Source organism: Grampus griseus (genome assembly GCF_964374135.1).
Source record: "Grampus griseus genome assembly, chromosome: 18".
NCBI lineage: Eukaryota > Metazoa > Chordata > Mammalia > Artiodactyla > Delphinidae > Grampus > Grampus griseus.
Genome location: NC_139012.1, coordinates 2,911,172 through 2,933,081, shown reverse-complemented (window position 1 = coordinate 2,933,081; position 21,910 = coordinate 2,911,172). Strand labels below are relative to the sequence as shown.

Genomic DNA, 21,910 nt, shown 5'->3' with positions numbered 1-21,910 from the left:
ACGTAATTCTAGGAACACTGTGGAGCATGTGGCCTAGGTGACAGGCCAGCCCGTCTCTCTCTTTCCCTCTTTTCAAACGATCTCACAGACAGCAAATGTCACTGTTACTCACAATTCCAGGTGGGCCAGGAGGGCCGGCTTCACCTTTGTCTCCCTATAAAAGAAAAATAACTTTACTTGTATTTTTTAATTATACAGGTTGCCTTGCCAGCAGCAGGGTTGAACTCTTTCTTTCCTAGAAAAATAGATTGTGCCCACTGTACACTAACGAGATTGTCCTCTCCTTAGAGTCTCTCACTGTGATTAGTCTAAAGTGCTCTGCAACTATTACAACCAAACTCCATACATCTCCCCTTGCTTTGCATAAGTGTGACATCCGAAGATTAAGATTTCTACAAAACATAAATGGGGGGCTAATTATCCGCATTACAAAAGAGCTCATGCTTCTCAGAGAACCTCAACAGAATCACTTGCAAGTTGAATTCGTATACGGTGGTCTTTCTTCTTTTCTTTTTCTTTTATTTTTGGCCACACTTTGCGGCATACAGGGTCTTAGTTCCCCAGCCAGGGATCAAACCCATGCCCCCTGCAGTGGAAGCGCGGAGTCTTAACCACTGAACTGCCCGGGAAATCCCGTGCAGTGGTTTTTCAATACAATAAAAAAATAAATGAAATAAAATGACATGAAAGCTTAGGGTGGCTAAAAGTATTTTCTTAAAGAAATCATTTTATTTGAGGATTTTGGTGTAAGACTGTCTAACTCTGCATTGGAAGCCATGATAAAAGGATACTTATGGTTTTTTCTTTCCCCTTAAAATCCAGCATGACTGGAAAACATTGGATGGATAAATTCTCATCACTTTGAGGCTTAACTCAACCCTATTAGATGAAAAACTCAAAGAAATCAATCCTTTTGTATCTAATGTTCTTATATAAGTATCATAACAACACTTTTAAACACTTTTTTTTTTTTTTTTTTGCAGTACGTGGGCCTCTCACTGTTGTGGCCTCTCCCGTTGCAGAGCACAGGCTCCGGACACGCAGGCTCAGCGGCCATGGCTCACGGGCCCAGCCGCTCCGCGGCATGTGGGATCCTCTCGGACCGGGGCACGAACCCGTGTCCCCTGCATCGGCAGGCAGACTCCCAACCACTGCGCCACCTGGGAAGCCCCCATAACGACACTTTTAAATGTCCTGATACATGCACATTATGTCACAAATGCACACTTTTCCCCTTTTTTTCCTTTTTTTTTTCCTTTTAAGCTAAGGCTTTAAAGTCAGGTGTTAAACCAGAATTAGATGTTTTGATTTTTCTAATTTGAATAAAAGAAGAGATTTTAGAAATATCTATGGGAGCGTAAAAAGTCTTAGCTATTATATTCTAAACATATTTACCTTTTAAAATCTACAAGAATTGACTTTCTCATAAAGTTACAGTCTTAGAAAAGGATTTCTCCCTTTGTCACTGGCGTTGATAAACCAACCCTGAGGTCCTCTCCCTACTGTTAAAGATGAATGTTTCAAATCCATTTCTCATTTTAGTAGAGATCTACATTACCTAGTCTCATGATTAAAAGAGAAAAATAAACCAACAATGAGTTTTCTCTGAGTATCCGACTGGCAAATATTTATTAAAGTTTCATAACAAACAGTTGTCAAATGAAAGGGTCCCAGGGTGATGGAAGCGCAATTCTGGGGGCAATTTTATTGCGTATGACAAAACCTTCCCCAAATTAACCCCAAAATTATACTTTTTAGGAATTTATGATGGGAGATGATCAGACAAGTGGATAAAGATACTTATAATGAGAAAAATGTGTTAATGATCTACATAACATGCAGTAAAAGGTATGGATATCATAAGTGTTGATGTATAACCACATTTATGGATGTTGAAATATATCCTCATTATGTCATTGAGGGAAAAAGCAAGATATATCATGCAATACCACTTTTTAAAAATCTCATGTATATGTGTGTACATGGGACAATTATTAACTCTGACCATTTCTGAGTGGGTAATAGAAAAATTACACAGGCTTTCTTTTCTCCTCTATATGTTTCTGCATTTTTTGGTTTCATAATCAGGCAAAATTTATCTACTACAAAAAACACACAAAAACTTAAATGCGTGAAACGTTTTATATTTTTTTCTTTGAAAATTTATGCACAAAACAGAACCACTACGTTGTGTTTTTCCTCACATGGAGCATACGTAAGCTGTATTCTTTGAGTGCCTGGTCCTTTTTTCTAGAAAAAACCTCTAGGTTGAACAAAATGAAGGCAAAAATTCAAAGTAGGGTCACCACTTACCTTTAAACCCTCTCGGCCTGGGAGTCCTGGGTACCCCGAATCCCCTGGAAACCCCTAAAATGGAACAGAAAGCAACAGCGATCATCAGTAAGTGAGGGTAACAGCTTTGCTTTTACAAAACCGCAGAGAAATACTTACTAGACTCCCTTTTTCTCCTTTTTCACCATCTTTTCCTGGTTTTCCCTGTACAATAAAGATTTAAATATTAGTAGTGCATAGATAATAATAATAAGCGTGCTCTAACACCAAGGGTCTGAATCAAATACAAGTTACTATGTGGTATGACTCCTCTGGGTGAGTTGGCCATGCTACAGTAGCAAATCACGGAAGATACATTAAGTAACTATGAACTAAAAAAGTTACAACAATAGAAGGAGACTTTTCAATATTTAAAAAATTGGAGGTTGATTAGCTCCAACTCTTCTAAGACATCATTACATCTGGCAGCCGAGTCTACACCAGAGAAGTTTTCTTGTCGGCAAGTGAGTATTTGGCAGACGGTACAGCACTGATTCACTTTAACAGAAGTTTCCATGCATCGTTTCAGGGTAGAAACTGAACTGCCTCAGCTACTGGAGGTGGGTGGGTCTCCTGTCACTGCACTCAGGGCTCTAGAGGCACCTGAGCATCTGGGCTCTGGACAGAGCTCCCAGCGAGCTTGGGAGGCGGCCGGGAAGGGTGCCTGGTGCTCTGAGCAGGCGGACAGCTGGCTTTCAGTGAGGGGCCGGCAGGGGGCGCTGTCTGGTGGGGGGGGGCGGAGGAATCATATGAATAACAAAGGGCGTCAGCCGTCCCGGGGGCCTTTCTAACGGTGACCACCTCCTTATTTCTGCTCCCAGGGCTTCAGAAAGGCTCTTCAGCAGAGGAAAGACCCCTACAATCTCTTTCAGTCTATGCTCCTATGAACCTGTGATTCTAGGAATGCAGGAGAAATGATTTCACATCAGGAATAAGAGGACTTTGTTTTTTAAACATGTCTATTGGAGTATAATTGCTTTACAATGGTGCCTTAGCTTCTGCTGTGTAACAAAGTGAATCAGCTATATGTATACATATATCCCCATATCCCCTTCCTCTTGCGTCTCCCTCCCACCCTCCCTATCCCACCCCTGTAGGTGGTCACAAAGCACCGAGCTGATCTCCCTGTGCTGTGCGGCTGCTTCCCACTAGCCATCTGTTTTACATTTGGTAGTGGATATATGTCCATGCCACTCTCTCACTTCGTCCCAGCTTACCCTTCCCCCTCCCCGTGTCCTCAAGTCCATTCTCTACAGGACTTTTGAAAGCACTTACTCGGGGTCCTGGTCTTCCGGGTTCACCTTTCTCTCCAACCCCTGGCATCCCCTAAAAGACAAAAAGAGCAAGAGTTAGAGTCATTCGTATATTTAAATAAACTATTAAATTAAGTAAGCATTCCACTGAAGGTGGAACACATTACAGTCTTTTCCACAAAATGATAATGATAAACAAGATTTCAGTCCTTACCTGAAATCCAGGTTCACCTTTTTGGCCCTAAAATAATTTTCAAAAGAGAGAAAGATTAGCACTATCTAGTGGCTATATCAGTTTGTACATGCTACGTGGAACAGGTAAAAGGGAAAAAACACCTTTTCCTGATATAGTAACCAAGAAATTCACATTGGCCTGCAGCATCCACTTCCTGCCATCAACTGGATTATGGATGTAAGAAGGGCAGAGTTAATACGTCTGACCCACAGCAACTGCAGCCTCCTTCCACCCTCAGCTCTCTCCCTCCTGTGTCCCAGCCGTCCCCTCCCAACCTTGGTGCATTTAAGAAACCCTCACACAAGAGGGTCAGCCTCAAACTAGTCTCGCTCCAACCCAGGTCCAGCTGCCTCTGCCCTTAAGAAGCTCACTTTTTATGGGATGGGTGGTCTATAAAAACCCGTTTTCAGGTCAGGGCGAATATAACCAGAGAAACTGAATTTTGACCCAGTCTCTCTTTATGCCTTGGAATCTGTCCACAGTTAGGAAGCCGGCGTTCACTGGACAAAGTCTGTCCCACCTTCTCTCCTTTTGCAGCATACTCTCCTTTCTCTCGAACTTGAGCTTGTCCTGGGACTCCTGGGGGCCCACTGACCCCTTGATCACCCTGTTGATGCAAACATTTGGGATTAATTAGGCATAAAGGTAATTATACAGGGAAGAGAAATGCAGAGGAGGGAAAAGCCCAGAAGAGAACATTTGGTTTGAAAATGTGATTGTACTCTGTTCCAGCCTGTCCTTGCCTCAGCAGAAAATTAAGTTTCAGAAGGAAGATGGTCCACTAAGGATATAAAGCCAGGAGGAGGCTTTCCCGCTCAGGGGTCACCCCATAACAACGGAACTTGAACATCTGTAGGACAGATGGATGTGTGCATATATGCACAGACCACGCATGGAGACAGACAGCACATGTATACACGCCGGGACACATATGCTGGTCTGTCACATTTGATGGCATGGAGGAAAGGCACACCAGCCGCCTAGTAACGCCTGGGAAGAAAGGAGGTCTCTTTACGTAAACCAAAAAGAAGCATCAGGGATCTCTTCCTCAGAATCCTAACTGCTGGATACAACAGGAAACACAGGAACCCAGCCATCACACGACGAAGGAGGTCCAAAAACTTCAACTGCAGAATCACTTTACTGTGAGGTTTATGAAAAGACCGGGTGGAAATCTGGGGTGGGAAGAGGAAGCCAGCAGTCGTCCACTCTGCCCGGACCTCCACTGCATTTGGCAGTCGTCCACACCGGCTTGAGCACCTGGGCCCTGGGCCAGGTGCAGCCGCAATTCCAAGGATGGCCACTTGGTGTCCGTTCCGTGGGTCGGGTCCAGGGAAAGGGGTGGAGAGATCCCCAGAGCATCAGGGACCCACTGCCGGCCTCTCATCCTTTCTCAGCAGGAGGGGGCTGCCTGCTAAGCCTGTGCATTCCTGCCTCCAAGGTCCTTTCCCCCCATCTCTGGTACGATGGCTTTCGTCTTCACAGGGCTTGATATAATGGTTATGCTACGAACAGACAGGTCCTAAATTTGACCTTTTTATAATGAAGTCCAGGCCTGAGCACATTTTGATTGAATGTATGAACAGAGAAGTGGGATAAATGGCCTCACTGCACCGGCATCTGTGGGTCAGATCCCATATAGAGTCACCTCAGGGAATTCTAGCCTTGCCTTCAGGGAAAACACTAACAAACTCAAGAACATCTCGAGAAGGGTATCCATGGTTATGAGCGTGCAAGAGGAGGTCCAGAGGCAGAAACCTGATCATGCTTAGAACTGGGATTTTAACCAAGAAAACTCCCCAAAGCAAACAGCGCTCACCTTGTCACCTTTTGGCCCTTGAAAACTCAAGCCCATTTGCCCCTGTTGATTAAGAAGTAGAATCCGTTATTAGCATGGTTTACTTTGTTCAAAATCGTGTAACAAACATGACGTGAAATGCAACAAGATGGTACATTTAAGGCGATAACTTCGTCTCCCAATGACATAAAGTCAAGAAAGTTGTGGTCATGTTGTATTCAATGTCTATAAAAAGGTTTTTTTAAGTATTATTGAAAAAGAATCCTATAAAAACCTTTTTTAAAAAGTTTAAGATTTTTAGACTCTGGCTTTAAAAAACTAAGGAGAAGATCAATGATTCCATAACTAATGGATGGATGGAAGGAAGGATCAATAGATCAACAGACTGACAGATCAACAGATCAGTAGATTAAGTGATAGGTTAGATAGATTGATGGATAGGTGAATAGACAGATGATAAATATATAGATAGATAAAGAAATTATAATTTCCCAAAACTTTTTAAAGAGATGTAAAAAATGAGTTACAGAAATTTCACGGTAGTCTTATATCAATGTCAAAGAAAGACAAATGAAAAATAATCTTTACCTTTTCACCTGGAGGGCCAGGAGGGCCTGGGGGACCCTGTAGGAAAGAACATTTTAATTAAATATAGTTCACAACCCTGGTAAGTTTTAAATGCTTTTCTGTACTGACGTTATCTTCAGATATCACGGTTAAGGTCGTAATTTATTTGTTAAATATTTAAATATTTTTCCTGTGCTATAGAACTGTTAAACTTTGAAAGTAACCAGAAATTAGTTCAGGACAATTATTAACAGGGATGGAAACCCTTCAGAATCTTAGGGGTTGGCCTGTGGAATGCACTGATCTGAGCATCTGCTGGGCTATCAGACGGTGGATGAAACCAGCTAAACCCTTGACAAGCCTTAGCGTTTCTAGTGTGGAAACGTTTGTCCACTTTGAAAACTGCTGCCGCTCTTTAAAAGTTGAATGAATTCTTTAAGCGGGTAGATGGTATGAAGTCCCCCAAATTCCTGTGTTTGCAACAAAATTTCAGAATGCATTCTATAATCGTTAGAAAGGAGAAACTAGTCATTCTTTCCTCATGAAAACGAGGCCGTTACAAGAATATAAAAGAGGTTACATCTTGCAGGAATGGATAGAAGAATTGCTGGATCTGAACCCTAAAAAAAGAGTCAATTTAAAAAGAAAGCCTGAAAATCTCTCAAGGACTCTCAGGCAGGCTAGAGTGGGGATGGCAAACCCAGGCACATCATTCATTCCTAGTAAACGCGGCGCTCGACAAATAAGTGCTGTTAATATTAAGTCTCTTGTGCCCCCAAAAATGTGTGAGTAGAAGGGGCTGATGCCACCCTCGTCCTCAGGGTTATCAGCTGCGAGGGACGGCTGATGTCAGAGCAGAGCTTCCTGGGAGGTTCTCTCTGATGCTCAGTTTCTAGTCTCTGTCCCAGAGACACTGCAGCTTCTTCACAGCCTGGTCTGGGGCCACAGCCCCCAACAGAGCAGGCCCTCTGCTGTGACTGCATTACCACAAGGGAAGGTCCAGGGCAGGGCCTGCCTTGCCCATCTCTGAATCCCCTCCTCACAGGATGCGCTCCCATCCACGCAGCCCCACGAAAAATCAACATGTTGTCCCTGTGGGATGTCTCGGCATGAGGTACCATTAGCATCCTTTTCCCACAGCTCTGGGGGTATGTGGACCATAAGTGCCAATCAAACACCCCTTCAGATAGAAGCTCAAATAGACAACTAATAAGCACCTACTGTAGGGCACAGGGAACTCTACTCAATACTCTGTAATGGCCTATATGGGAAAAGAATCTAAAAAAAAGAGTGGATATACTTGTATGTATAACTGATTCACTTTGCTGTACACCTGAAACTAGCACAACACTGTAAATCAACCCTACTCCAATAAAAAATGTTTCAAAAAGACAGAAGCTCATTCTCACATCCAGATTAAGAGCGATCACCACTGTGTAAAGTTTTCACCCCTCACCACAGTTGTTTTCTGAATGCCTCTGAGGGATATTCCCCCCAAACTTACTGGTGGTCCAGTGAATCCCGGGGGGCCAACAGGACCTTGCAGCCCTGGCAGTCCCGGCGAACCCTATAATTCATTGAGAAAGAAAAGAATTAAAATGCAAACCAGGAGCAGACTCGGCATGTGCTCGTAATTATTTAGCAAATGCTTACAGGTGCTCCTGGGGGTCCAGGAAATCCTCTTTCACCTTTCAACAGGGTCCCTGGTATATGGCCAAGTATTTCACCTGGATCCCCCTAAGGGATGAAAAATAAGATAAAGTCACAAATACTGATATTTATGTAAAGAGAATGTAAACCTACGGCGTAAGAGGCACGCACTGCTGGTGTGGAACCAGCCCAAGTCTGGGGTTTAGCCTCCGTCTAAGCTTGGAATAAACAGACCGGCCGTCTCCTGGGTTCACATGTCTTAACGATCAGCATTAGGGGGCTGCAACCAGGGCAGAATGTGGAGACCGTTGAACGGAAGGATGTGTGATACTTCCACGTGACGGGCCCCCAGGCACGAGGAGTTCTAGACCGGGGCCCGGTCTCTGGTCCAAAGGCTGTGTGACCACAGGCTGTCCTCACAGCAGAAGGATTCTCTTTCAAGAAAAGACCCAGCATGATCATGTTCGGAAAGCAGTGAGAATATGTTTTAGGTGTCAACGTGCCCAGGCCACAGTACCCAGATACTTGGTTACACACCAGTCTGAGGTTAACATGAAAGTACTTTTAAATAAGATGGACATTTAAATCAGTAGCTTTGAAGTAAAGCAGATGACCTTCCACGGTGGAGGGCCCACCCCATGGGTTGAAGGCCTTAAGAGAAAAAAGACAGACTCCCGTGAGGAAGGCGGACTCTGCCTACAGACAGCCCTTGAACCCGACCATCGCTCTTCCCTGGGTCTCCAGCCTGCATCCTTGCCCCACAGATTGTGGACTTGCCAGCTCCCACAATCACATAACTCCTTAAAATAAGGAATTTATTTTATCTCAATATATTTTAATTATATTATATATTGAAATATATAATTAAATTAGTATATAACTAAATATTATAATATATAATATTATGTATTATATATATTATATCATATAAATCAACATGTAATACAATTGATATACAATAATATATTATATTATGTATTATATAATATGTAAAATATATTATATATTTTAATTATATCTCCCTCTCTCACTCACTCTATCTATCCTTATATGTGCCTGTTGTATACGTACGGCACACACATAATACACAAATATCTCCACGCACGTCCTACTGGTTCTGTTTCTCTGCAGAATCCTGTCGAAAGCCCCACCCATGGCTCTGGACGAGGAGTATCAGGGACTCACATCCCATCACTAATATTTCCCATCACACCATGCTTCCCATCACTGCTTATTGCCTATGAAGAAACTGTGCCTAGTGTTGAAACTTTAGGTTCTAAAATTTAAGTCTGTGTATAGGACCTAAGTATCTTTTAATGTAGCAGAGTTTAGACAAATAGGTTACTAGGCAATCAATCAACCAAAGTGATTTAAAGTAAAGTTACTTTTATGGCATCTGTTTTAAACAGAGCCTGGGATGAATCCAGTAAAATAAAATAACGTACCTTCATTCCCGGCAACCCTGGTGGCCCCTAGGAAAGTAAAAGTTGGTATCAGTTTTGTTATTCTCAAAACAACATTAGCATTATGACATGAGGGCAAAAAAAGGAAAAGAAAGGCAATGGAATGAGAAGAGAGAAATTAGCACCGAAGAAATTCTTACATAACAGCCCAATACTCACGGGATTTCCAGCGAATCCAGGCAAACCCGGAGGCCCCAGAGGCCCTCTCTCACCCTGGGGGGACAGCAGACAGTCACTCTCAAAGGCCGTGCTCCCATCCGTTACCCCATCCTACTCTTCAGGCATGCTTCATTTGTTGGTGAAAATCATTTTCTAAAAATTGTTACAAGCTCTATTGCTCAGTGCTGCTTCATGATAGAAGAAATATAATATTTGAGAATTTAATTAATAGAGACAAGAATTAATAATAGCATTTTCTTATTTGCTTTAGTAATAGATTATAGGTGAGAAATTTAGCGTTTAAGGCAATTTTAGAATAAAAGTCTACTAAATAGAAAGGCACAATGATGTCTTTCCTGAACATTAAACGTGGGAAAACTGTGTTTCCTCACCAAATAAAGAAAGGTGTAAGACGAGTAACTTTCCAACTGTGGCAATTAAAACTGTGTTCACGGGACAACTTTGCCTGACTTCTCCAGGTGCAAAGTTAGATGAACACACACCAAGCAGGGAGGCTCCCGGTTCTAAATTTACCTTCGTCCCGTTGCATCCTGGGATACCTGGGGGACCCGGAGGACCATCTTGGCCAGGAATACCCTGCAATTAACAAGGTGAACAAGTAGCCAAATCAGAAAAATCACTGATGTTGCCATAACTCACATCAAACATCTTATAAAGGAAGCAGGTGCCTTTTATATACATACAGGAAGTCCTGGGTTTCCAGGGTAACCAGATGCTCCTGGGGGTCCCTGTAAGGATGGAGATGAAAACGTTTTCATTGAGTGTGGGAGAACATCATTTCCTTCCACTTGCATCCACCTGGCTGAGGATGTCGGACCCTAATTATTGACATTTGGAACATCGGCCCTAAGCAGACAGGGAGGCATCTTAGGGTCTAGCCCAGGTAGCCAGATGGCCTGGCGTTTCGGTAGCAACTCTTCATCCTCAAAAGCTGACGATTAAATACTTGTAAACTCAAGGCTGCACATCCACAAAATAACTCTGCCCTCATTTCATCCTTTGTAATTTCTAGGTGGTAGATAGATAGATAGATAGATAAATTTACATTAAAATCTCAAACAGTTGGGAAGTAGAGTGTATGGCATAAATCAGTTCATTGAGGGAAGAAAATCCAAGTTATTTCTGGCTGAAATCCAGGTATTCTCCATCCCAGACAGTTACAATGTTATCCCCTATCTTCTGCCCTAAAGACCCAGGAAGGCGGGTTACCGGGCACACTTCCCTTTCCACTAAGTAACAGAATTAAAATGTTTACATTTTATAGTGTCTTCCTATTTTTCTGCTTTCAAAGGTCTCCCTGCTTGCACGTCCCAGGAACGGGAGTAGCAAAGAAAGCAGACCGTGAAGACGGAAGAGGGAATGCAGCTCTGAACACGTTACCACTTTTCACATTAAATGAAGACATCTTTCTTCAAAGACCTGTAGGCGTGTCATCCCCCCTCCCCCAATTAAATACGCCTACAGGAATCCTTGAGGAAGGAGAGAGGAGAGAAAACACGTGTACAGAGGACAAGAAGTGAGCAGCTCCAGGGGCAGGACTGGAGGTCGAGGACGCGGGTTCCACCCATCCTGGGCCCTCGTGCCCAGGACACACGCTGTCTGGGCTCCAAGCACAGAGGCGGAGGGAGGGGGGCACAGAGGAAGGAGGGGATAGGATGCCCCTCGGGACTGTCTGGGGGTGGGGAGGGTAAAGGGCCCTCCCTGCGGAAGCACCCCTGTATCAGATCCCGCCCACAGTCATTACCAACTTCATGACAATCGTACTCACTCTTGTCCCTTTAGTTCCTGGCAGTCCTGGTTCTCCGGTGTCACCCTGGAACAGACAGACATGCCACAATGACCACTCGTCGCAAAAGCAGCACAGATCATCTTAAGTCCACTCCCCCAAGCCCCTGCGCCCACGACAGCCAAGCTCACCTTCTGTCCTGGTGGTCCCTGCGGCCCCTCAGGTCCTTGCATTCCCGGGAACCCGATGACACCTTGTAACCCTGGGAGACCTCTTTCCCCCTGCAGAGGACGAAAGAGCAAGTCAGACCAAGGGCAGGTGGAAGGAGAAATCAGCCTCACTCAGCATCACCCAGCAACCAGCCTACCATGCGCATCTGAAAAGAGACGCTGCCACCTACGTCCCATCTCGGAGACTTCTCTCTGCTCTTTTTTCGCTCTTCTGAGGGCAGGGATGTTTCACGTGTGATCCCTGGTCCAATGCTTTCTATATACTGTATTCTAAAGGCTAAGTAATTTGTTGGGGAAACAAACTCACAGATAGTTGGGGATTTTTTTTCACTGAATGGCTTATAACTTCATTTGATGAGTGGAATCTTCTTGTTGTTGGCAGACACAGCGCTGAGATTCTGTGAGCAGACATCAGTCAAGGCTCCCCTTTAGGAGGTGTGTAGGCAGAGCTCACGGTGGCAGTTTCAGGGCAAGATGCTGAGACTTTTCTGTGCAATGAACAGTCTGACGATGGGTTTGCATAAGCATCTCTTAAAAAACTGGTTTTTTTTTTTTTGCAAAGGTAGACTCGAGGTTTAATTACGGTCTCTGCCCTCGAGGAGCAAAAAGAAACAAAACGTATTCTTAACATAATGAATATTATTTAGGGTCCACACACGTGGCTTGGATTCTGGCTTTGAGGTGGCCCTTGAAGGATGAAAGGAAAATGAATGTGTGAAGAGACAGGCAAAGACAATTCAGGCTGGATGTCAGAGAATGGAGATCTAGGCCATGTGAGCACAAGACACTAAGAAGAAGAAATACAACGGGGACAAGAACGTGGAGAGGTGAGGCGTTACCGTTTGATACTGGAAATAGTTTCCTCTGCAAGCATCAGTGACCCAGTGGCCTGATTAAGGACATTGAGGAAGACGGCCACACTTTTTGCCAGTATGAAATAGCCTAAAATCAGGACAGGAATTCAAGAAAATCTATTCCCTTCACAGTATGTGGACTTCGGTGCAAACTCACAAGGTAAATTGGGTAGATTAAGTAAGCATCTTTAGTCAATTTTCAAAAACAGAAGACATGTTGGAGATTACAGACAGGATTCCTTACTTTCCCTACAGTTATGTTAGTTCAAAGTAAAAAATAAACTGACAAGCTATACCTTACATCACATAAACACTTACCACCCAAAATAGCACATTACCAAAAGTGACTTAAAGTTGTTCAACATTGCATAAATGAAAGGACGCAGAACCCAAACTTCCAAAGTCATCCTTCTTTCCAAACCACTCAGCCAGTCCCAGAACTTGCTGGTGAACTGTGCGTCTGTTGCATTTTCTGAAATGCAGAAACGTGGTTCTGAACTTCGGTCTCCAATCACTGGACCTCCACGGATCGTGGGAGTCATTGGAAGTGTAAAAGGCAGGAAGCCAGAAACAGTGTGTGAATAAATGGGAAAGAGATTATTTCAAACTCTAGAGGAGACCAACAGATACTAAATGGAGTAAAGAAAGTTAAGCCCTGCAGTTTGGCCCAGCCCTCTGGACCAGCTGCATCGAGGGATCAACCAGGAAGAACAGATGCTAATATTCCCCAGAGCCCAGCATAGGACTTGACACAGAACACTGGCTCATCCTCCCTGAGGCCCGGGAAAGAAAAACATTCTCAGACCAAGGCTTGTTCAAATGTAAAGCTACTTAAATACATTCATTCTTAACCTAAAATAACAGCAGATACAAACGTACAAAATCCTGGCGCTGGAGACGGATTGTACGCTGACATCATATCAACCTCCTCCCTTGATTCAGATGTGGGAAAATTCTACCCAAAATAGAATTGAAACGCTGGCTAAAAACTGTGAACGCTGAACTGAGTATCCTCAAATAACCTGGCATGAGATGCGAAGGAAATACGAAAGGCACATCAGCAGAAAAGCTTCCTAACGCGTTTGGCGGCATATCTTAGTACTCAGTTAATATCGGCAGTATCACTAGGAGACCCAGTGCAGATAAGATTTTATAATTCTCAGTGTCATCGTTGACTGCATGGAGACCCAGAGCCAGATGAGCTGATTTCTACAAGTCTCTCATTGAGTCAGCACTGAAGCCACAAATAGAAATGAGGTCAACCTCTACCTCCGTCTGTGTTTCTTCTAGGTCACTAGAGCAAGCTGGTTCCCAGCAAATATTAAATAGTTCGCCCACATCGACTTAGCCCCTTTTATGTCCATTTCACAGATAGGGAAATTGGGATTCTGATGTTTCACGGATGCGTCACATGTCACTGGGTGACCCCCGCGTGCTCCTGGGAACAGGATTCAGCAATCTGAATTCCCAGTCCCGGCTTTCACCACAGGCCCACATTCTTTCCCCAGTGTCACCGGAACACTTAAGGAAGCTCCATATCCCAAGAGATTTGAAATAAGTAGCTGAAGAGGAAGCGACGCCCCCGTGAACATGGCTCTTGCCATCTCGCACATATTTTTTTTTTTTTAAGTTTCCTAATCTTTTGTTCGGACAAAAGTACACATGAATAATCTAATATCCCATACCCCGTCCAAGGCTATTCTGGGCACCAGAGTAGAGCAAACAGACAGGATAAGCATTCAATCAGCTATACAATTAGCTGGCAAACAGCACACACTGCACATGGGCCCAATTCTTCCTCCGAGCTTTCAGCAAATCTCCACGAGGGTTACGGAAAAAGCAAACAGCTGGGCACATCGTGCAAAGGCTTTTCATGCCGGTCCTTTCTAAGCCAGACTCCGCAGCTGTGGCCACTCGTGCGCTGGGGTTCAAGGCTGAATGTGCAGAGTTAAAATCCCCTAGAAACAGGTCCCCTTAGTCATCTCTTTCCCGTGATGTGCTGGAGGCAAGGTCCAAGACGATATGGCAGCTCAAGTGAGATCCACAACCACGGTTACCACAGCAGCAAGAACTTAAAGTGGAAGATGAGAAAAAGAAGCTTGTATAATACTACCCAAAATGCTTTGAGGCAACTGCATCTAATGGTTTTATCCTTGAACGTCACTGCAGTGTACTGTACTAATTTTTAAAAAGTTTATATACCAACCATGGAAGTGACAATCACTATATCCTCAAATGATGAAATTCAGAATTTGAGGAGCAAAAAACACAACGCTATAGACGAACGAACACAGCCATGGAGAATAATCTTGGCATCAAAATCAGCCATTCTAAATTAGGCATGAAATAGAGTTTCGTGCATGAAGCAACTTACAAATTTTGCATCATCAATTATCTAGAGAAGGGCATACCTTTTTAAAAAAAAATCCGTAAAATGTGGGAATAAAAGAGTTTTTTTTATAATACCCAATTATTTCCCTTCCTCTTAAAATACCTGTAGAAACAAGTTCATGATGGAAATCCAATGCTAGAATATAGTCCCCTTCAAATCTTAGTCAAAAATCCAAATACCAATAAAGCCCTCAGGATGGTGAGGTCAAAATAGTGTGAAGGTTCTAAGGATAATATAGGATAACATCATTAACAACAACAAAAACTGAAATTAACACAAACTATATCTAGAGTAAGCCGTCTTCAAAGATCTTACTGTCAGAGGCCTGTTATGCTTGTTTCAATAGCCAACATGGTATCACTATCTTTCAGTCAAATATTAAATTATTTTTTCAAATAATTTAAAAATAATTATTATCTTATTATTAATAATAATTATTTTTATATTATTTTAAAATAATATGATCGAGATAGCCTCATCCACCAGAGGGCAGACAGAAGAAGCTAGAAGAACTACAATCCTGCAGCCTGTGGAACAAAAACCACATTCACGGAAAGATAGACAAGATGAAAAGGCGGAGGGCTATGTACCAGATGAAGGAACAAGATAAAACCCCCGAAAAACAGCTAAATGAAGTGGAGATAGGCAACCTTCCCGAAAAAGAATTCAGAATAATGATAGTGAAGATGATCCAGGACCTCAGAAAAAGGATGGAGGCAAAGATCAAGAAGATGCAAGAAATGTTTAACAAAGACCTAGAAGAATTATAGAACAAACACCTAGAAGAATTAATCAACAAACAAACAGAGATGAATAATACAATAACTGAAATGAAAAATACACTAGAAGGACTCAATAACAGAATAACTGAGGCAGAAGAACGGATAAGTGACCTGGAAGCCAGAATGGTGGAATTCACTGCCACAGAACAGAATAAAAAAAAAAAAAAAAGAATGAAAAGAAATGAAGAGAGCCTAAGAGACCTCTGGGACAACATTAAACACAACAACATTTGCATTATAAGGGTCCCAAAAGGAGAAGAGAGAGAGAAAGGACCCGAGAAAATATTTGAAGAGATTATAGTTGAAAACTTCCCTAACATGGGAAAGGAAATGGCCACCCAAGTCCAGGAAGTGCAGAGAGTCCCAGGAGGATAAACCCAAGGAGAAACATGCCAAGACACATAGTAATCAAACTGAAAAAAGTTAAAGACAAAAATTATTGAAAGCAGCAAGGAAAAAAACACAAATAACGTACAAGGGAATTTCCATAAGGTTAACAGCTGACTTCTCAGCAGAAACTCTACAAGCCAGAAGGGAGTGGCACGATATATTTAAAGTGACGAAAGGGAAGAACCTACAACCAACATTATTCTACCCGGCAAGGATCTCATTCAGATTCAACGGAGAAATCAAAAGCTTTACAGAGAAGCAAAATGTAAGAGAATTCTTAAAAGCACCACGAAACCAGCTCTACAACAAATGCTAAAGGAACTTCTCTAAGTGGGAAACACAAGAGAAGAAAAGGACCTACAAAAAGAAACCCATAACAATTAAGAAAATGGTAATAGGAACATACATATCGATAATTACCTTAAACATGAATGGATTTAAATGCTCCAACCAAAAGACACAGGCTCGCTGCATGGATACAAAAACAAGGCCCATATATATGCTGTCTACAAGAGACCCACTTCAGACCCCGGGACACGTACAGACTGAAAGTGAGGGGATGGAAAAAGATATTCCATGCAAATGGAAATCAAAAGAAAGCTTGAGTAGCAATTCTCATATCAGATAAAATAGACTTTAAAATAAAGAATGTTACAAGAGACAAGGAAGGACACTACATAATGATCAAGGGATCAATCCAAGAAGAAGATATAACAATTATAAATACATACGCACCCAACATAGGACCACCTCAATACATAAGGCAAATGCTAACAGCTATAAAAGAGGAAATCGACAGTAACACAGTAATAGTGGGGGACTTAGACACCTCACTTACACCAGTGAACAGATCATACAAACAGAAAATTAATAAGGAAACACAAGCTTTAAATGACACAATGGACCAGACAGATTTAATTGATATTTATAGAACATTCCATCCAAAAACAGCAGATTACACTTTCTTCTCAAGTGCACATTGAACATTCTCCAGGATAGATCACATCTTGGGTCACAAATCAAGACTCAGTAAATTTAAGAAAACTGAAATCATATCAAGCATCTTTTCTGACCACAACACTATGAGATTAGAAATCAATCACAAGGAATAAAAAATAAAAAACACAAACACATGCAGGCTAAACAATACATCACTAAATAACCAAGAGATCACTGAAGAAATCAAAGAGGAAATCAAAAAATACCTAGAGACAAATTACAACAAAAACACGATGATCCAAAACCCATGGGATGCAGCAAAAGCAGTTCTAAGAGGGAAGCTTATAGCAATACAATCCTACCTCAAGAAACAAGAAAAATCTCAAATAAACAATCTAACCTTACACCTAAAGGAACCAGAGAAAGAAGAACAAGCAAAATCCAAAGTTAGTAGAAGGAAAGAAATCATAAACATCAGAGCACAAATATATGAAATAGAAACAAAGAAAACAATAGCAAAGATCAATAACACTAAAAGCTGGCTTTTTGAGAAGATAAACAAAATTTATAAACCATTTGCCAGACTCATCAAGAAAATGAGGGAGAGGACTCAAATCAATAAAATTAGAAAGGAAAAAGGAGAAGTTTACAACGGACACCGCAGAAATACAAAGCATCCTAAGAGACTACTACAAGCAATTCTATGCCAGTAAAATGGACAACCCGGAAGAAATGGACAAATTCTTAGAAAGGTATAACTGTCCAAGACTGAACCAAGAAGAAATAGAAAATATGAACAGACCAATCACAAGTAATGAAATTGAAACTGTGATTAAAAATCTTCCAACAAACAAAAGTCCAGGACCAGAAGGCTTCACAAGTGAATTCTAGCAAACATTTAGAGAAGAACTAACACTCATCCTTCTCAAACTCTTCCAAAAAATTGCAGAGGAAGGAACACTCCTAACCTCATTCTATGAGGTCACCATCACCCTGATACCAAAACCAGACAAAGATACTACCAAAAAAGAAAATTACAGACCAATACCACTGATGAATATAGATGCAAACCCCCCCCCCACAAAATACCAGCAAACAGAATCCAACAACACATTAAAAGGCTCATACACCATGAACAAGTGGGATTTATGCCAGGAAGGCAAGGATTCTTCAATATATGCAAATCAATCAATGTGATACACCATATTAACAAACTGAAGAAGAAAAACCATATGATCATCTCATCATATATTGAGATGAATCATCTCAATACAAGCAGAAAAAGCTTTTGAAAAAATTCAACACTCATTTATGATAAAAACTCTCCAGAAAGTGGGCATAGAGGGAACCTACCTCAACATTAATAAAGGCCATATATGACAAACCCACAGCAAACATCATTCTCAATGGTGAAAAGCTGAAAACAATTCCTCTAAGATCAAGAACAAGACAAAGATGTCCACTCTCACCACTATTATTCAACATAGTTTTGGAAGTCCTAGCCACGGCAATCAGAGAAGAAAAAGAAATAAAAGGAATATAAATTGGAAAAGAAGAAGGAAAACTGTCACTGTTTGCAGATGGCATGATACTATACACAGAGAATCCTAAAGATGCCACCAGAAAACTACTAGAGCTAATCAATGAATTTGGTAAAGTTGCAGGATACAAAATTAATGCACAGAAATCTCTTGCATTCCTATACACTAACAACAAAAGATCAGAAAGAGAAATTAAGGAAACAAACCCATTCACCATTGCAACAAAAAGAATAAAATACCTAGGAATAAACCTACCTAAGGAGGTAAAAGTCCTGTACTAAGAAAACTATAAGACACTGATGAAAGAAATCAAAGATGACACAAACAGATGGAGAGATATACCATGTTCCTGGATTGGAAGAATCAATATTGTGAAGATGACTCTACTACCCAAGGCAATCTATAGATTCAATGCAATCCCTATCAAATTACCAGTGGCATTTTTTACAGAACTAGAACAAAAAAATCTTAAAATTTGTATGGAGACACAAAAGACCCCGAATAGCCAAAGCAGTCTTGAGGGAAAAAAACGGAGCTGGAGGAATCAGACTCCCTGACTTCAGACTATACTACAAAGCTACAGTAATCAAGACAATATGGTACTGGCACAAAAACAGAAATATAGATCAATGGAACAGGAAAGAAAGCCCAGAGATAAACCCACACACCTATGGTCAACTAATCTATGACAAAGGAGGCAAGGATATACAATGGAGAAAAGACAGTCTCTTCAATAAGTGGTGCTGGGAAAACTGGACAGCTACATGTAAAACAATGAAATTAGGACACTCCCTAACACCATACACAAAAATAAACTCAAAATGGGTTAGAGACCTAAATGTAAGGCTGGAGATTATAAAACCCTTAGAGAAAAACATAGGAAGAACACTCTTTGACATAAATCACAGCAAGATCTTTTTTGATCCACCTCCTAGAGTAATGGAAATAAAAACAAAAATAAACAAATGGGACCTAATGAAACTTAAAAGCTTTTGCAAAGCAAAGGAAACTACAAACAAGACAAAAAGACAAAAAGAATGGGAGAAAATATTTGCAAACGAAATCAACGGACAAAGGATTCATCTCCAAAATATATAAACAGCTCATGCAGCTCAATATTAAAAAAAAAACCCAATCCAAAAATGGGCAGAGGACCTAAATAGACATTTCTCCAAAGAAGACATACAGATGGCCAAGAAGCACATGAAAAGCTGCTCAACATCACTAATTATTAGAGAAATGCACATCAAAACTACAATGAGGTATCACCTCACACCAGTCAGAATGGGAATCATCAGAAATTCTACAAACAACAAATGCTGGAGAGGGTGTGGAGAAAAGGGAACCCTTTTGCACTGTTGGTGGGAATGTAAATTGATACAGGCACTATGGAGAACAGTATGGAGTTTCCTTAAAAAACTAAAAATAGAACTACCATACGACCCAGCAATCCCACTACTGGGCATATATCCTGAGAAAACCATAATTCAAAAAGAGTCATGCACCCCAATGTTCACTGCAGCACTATTTACAATAGCCAGGTCATGGAAGCAACCTAAATGCCCATCGACAGATGAATGGATAGAGAAAATGTGGTACATGTATTCAATGGAATATTACTCAGCCATAAAAAAGAATGATACTGGGTCATTTGTAGAGACGTGGATGGATCTAGAGACTGTCAATACAGTGTGAAGTAAGTCAGAAAGAGGAAAACAGATATCGTATGCTAACGCATGTATGTGGAAGCTAGAAAAATGGTACACATGAACCGGTTTGCGGGGCAGAAATAGAGACACAGATGTAGAGAACAAACATATGGACACCAAGGGGGGAAAGTGTTGGGGGGCCGGTAGTGGTGGATGAATTGGGAGATTGGGATTGACATGTATACACTAATATGTATAAAATAGATAACTAATAAGAACCTGCTGTATAAAAAATAAATAAAATTCAAAAAACTAATAATAATATGATCATTGGGACTTCCCTGGTGGTCCAGTGGTAAAGAATCCACCTTCCAATGAAGGGGACGTGGGTTCGATCCCTGGTCGGGGAACTAAGATCCCACATGCCGCGGGGCAACTAAGTCTGTGCGCCACAACTACTGAGCTCACGCACCTCAACTTCAAAGCTGCGTGCCACAAATTACAGCCCATGCACCCTGGAAGCTGCGCACCACACTAGATAGAACCCTGCACCCCACAACTAGAGAGAAGCCCGTGCGCTGCAACAAAGATCCCGTGTGCTGCAACTAAGACCCGAGCAGCCAAAAAAATAAAAATAAAAAATATATGATCATGGATCTTCACAGTGTACTGACGCCCAAGGAAAGATGCTGCCCGAGACCTGGGCCCCCTCTCGACGGGGGACCATCTTGTTGGGCAGAGACATCTACATGTGCTTGTTCATCCATCAGAAAGCAGAATGCACCCAACAAGGGATGTTGGTTGCAGAGATTCTGCAGTGGGGTGTCCATCTCTCCGGAGTGAGTACTTTAAAGGCAGGGATATTTTTTATTCATTCGGCGTTTGGCACGAACTTTGAACTCAGTAAAAGTTGGTAACTGGATGATGAAATAACCAGCAGCATCACATGAACTTAGGATGAGGTAGGATTCTATCTATGTAGCCTAAAAGCCTTAAAACGGAACAAAATATGGTTGCTGGGCAGGAGGGGATCCCAGGCCTCCCCTTCCCAATCCAAAGCCCTGTGGGCACCACGGAGACTGGCCAACATACCACAACTGGCCAGAGAAGCCACAGGGAGAGACAGTGTGGGCAGGACGTGACACTGAACCAGCTCTCCCTTTCCGTCATCGGGTGCCTTGAGATTTCCATTTCCAAGCAAAACTGCAAATAATTGATGGGACGAAAGTATTCACATTTGGAGCCAGAGCTCACCAAGCGTCCAGTGATGGGGAAACTATTTCAGATGACGGGTCACAGTCAATGGGTGACTTCAGGACTGAGCCAGAAATTCCACAAGTCCAATTCCTTGAGCCCAGCAACCATCAGACATCTGCAGGACCATTTCCTGAATACCAGTACTGCTGGGAAAGTGGTGGGAAGGCTCCGATCAGTGTCACAGGGTCATGGAAAAGCTCTGGGATGAGGCCCCATTGGGCTTCATCCACACCATGCAGCTTGACATTATGGCAGAAATATTGCCACCCGTGCAAAGGAGAGGAGAGGCGGAGGACATACACAACCAGAGCCCTGAAAAAGCCTGGTTTTCCTAAGAAGAAGAGGCGAACACCGACTCTCCTCTGCCCCACGAGACATATACCTGGAACGTTAAAAGAACGTATGTGTCAGTTGAAAGTAGGCTACATTTGGGGGAGGGATGGAGCGGGAGTGTGGGGTTAGCGGATGCGAACTCTTACAAATAGAATGGATGAGCAACAAGGTCCTACTGTAGCGCACAGGGAACTCTATTCAAGATCCTGAGATAAACCATAATGGAAAAGAATATGAAAAAGAGTGTATACATATGGATAACTGAATCACTGTGCTGTACACGTGAAAGTAACACAACACTGTAAATCAACTATACTTCGGTAAAAAAAATTAACTACAT

The 21,910-nt window shown here is 42.1% G+C and overlaps 1 protein-coding gene across 2 annotated transcripts in view; it reads right to left on the bottom strand.

Annotated features, from left to right (window-relative positions):
• The window catches only part of COL4A1 (collagen type IV alpha 1 chain), a 148,128-nt gene that overhangs the window by 45,637 nt on the left and 80,581 nt on the right, over window positions 1–21,910 (bottom strand). For both annotated transcript variants that reach the window (XM_082675539.1, XM_082675540.1), the window contains 16 exons: window positions 11,395–11,484; window positions 11,246–11,290; window positions 10,161–10,205; window positions 9,991–10,053; window positions 9,457–9,510; window positions 9,280–9,306; window positions 7,838–7,921; window positions 7,689–7,751; window positions 6,206–6,241; window positions 5,639–5,680; window positions 4,340–4,426; window positions 3,799–3,825; window positions 3,607–3,657; window positions 2,452–2,496; window positions 2,314–2,367; window positions 113–154 (listed from right to left, as the gene is read on the bottom strand). In XM_082675539.1, the coding sequence (XP_082531665.1) occupies window positions 113–154; window positions 2,314–2,367; window positions 2,452–2,496; window positions 3,607–3,657; window positions 3,799–3,825; window positions 4,340–4,426; window positions 5,639–5,680; window positions 6,206–6,241; window positions 7,689–7,751; window positions 7,838–7,921; window positions 9,280–9,306; window positions 9,457–9,510; window positions 9,991–10,053; window positions 10,161–10,205; window positions 11,246–11,290; window positions 11,395–11,484 (855 nt within the window). The remainder of the gene's footprint in view (window positions 1–112; window positions 155–2,313; window positions 2,368–2,451; window positions 2,497–3,606; window positions 3,658–3,798; window positions 3,826–4,339; window positions 4,427–5,638; window positions 5,681–6,205; window positions 6,242–7,688; window positions 7,752–7,837; window positions 7,922–9,279; window positions 9,307–9,456; window positions 9,511–9,990; window positions 10,054–10,160; window positions 10,206–11,245; window positions 11,291–11,394; window positions 11,485–21,910) is intronic.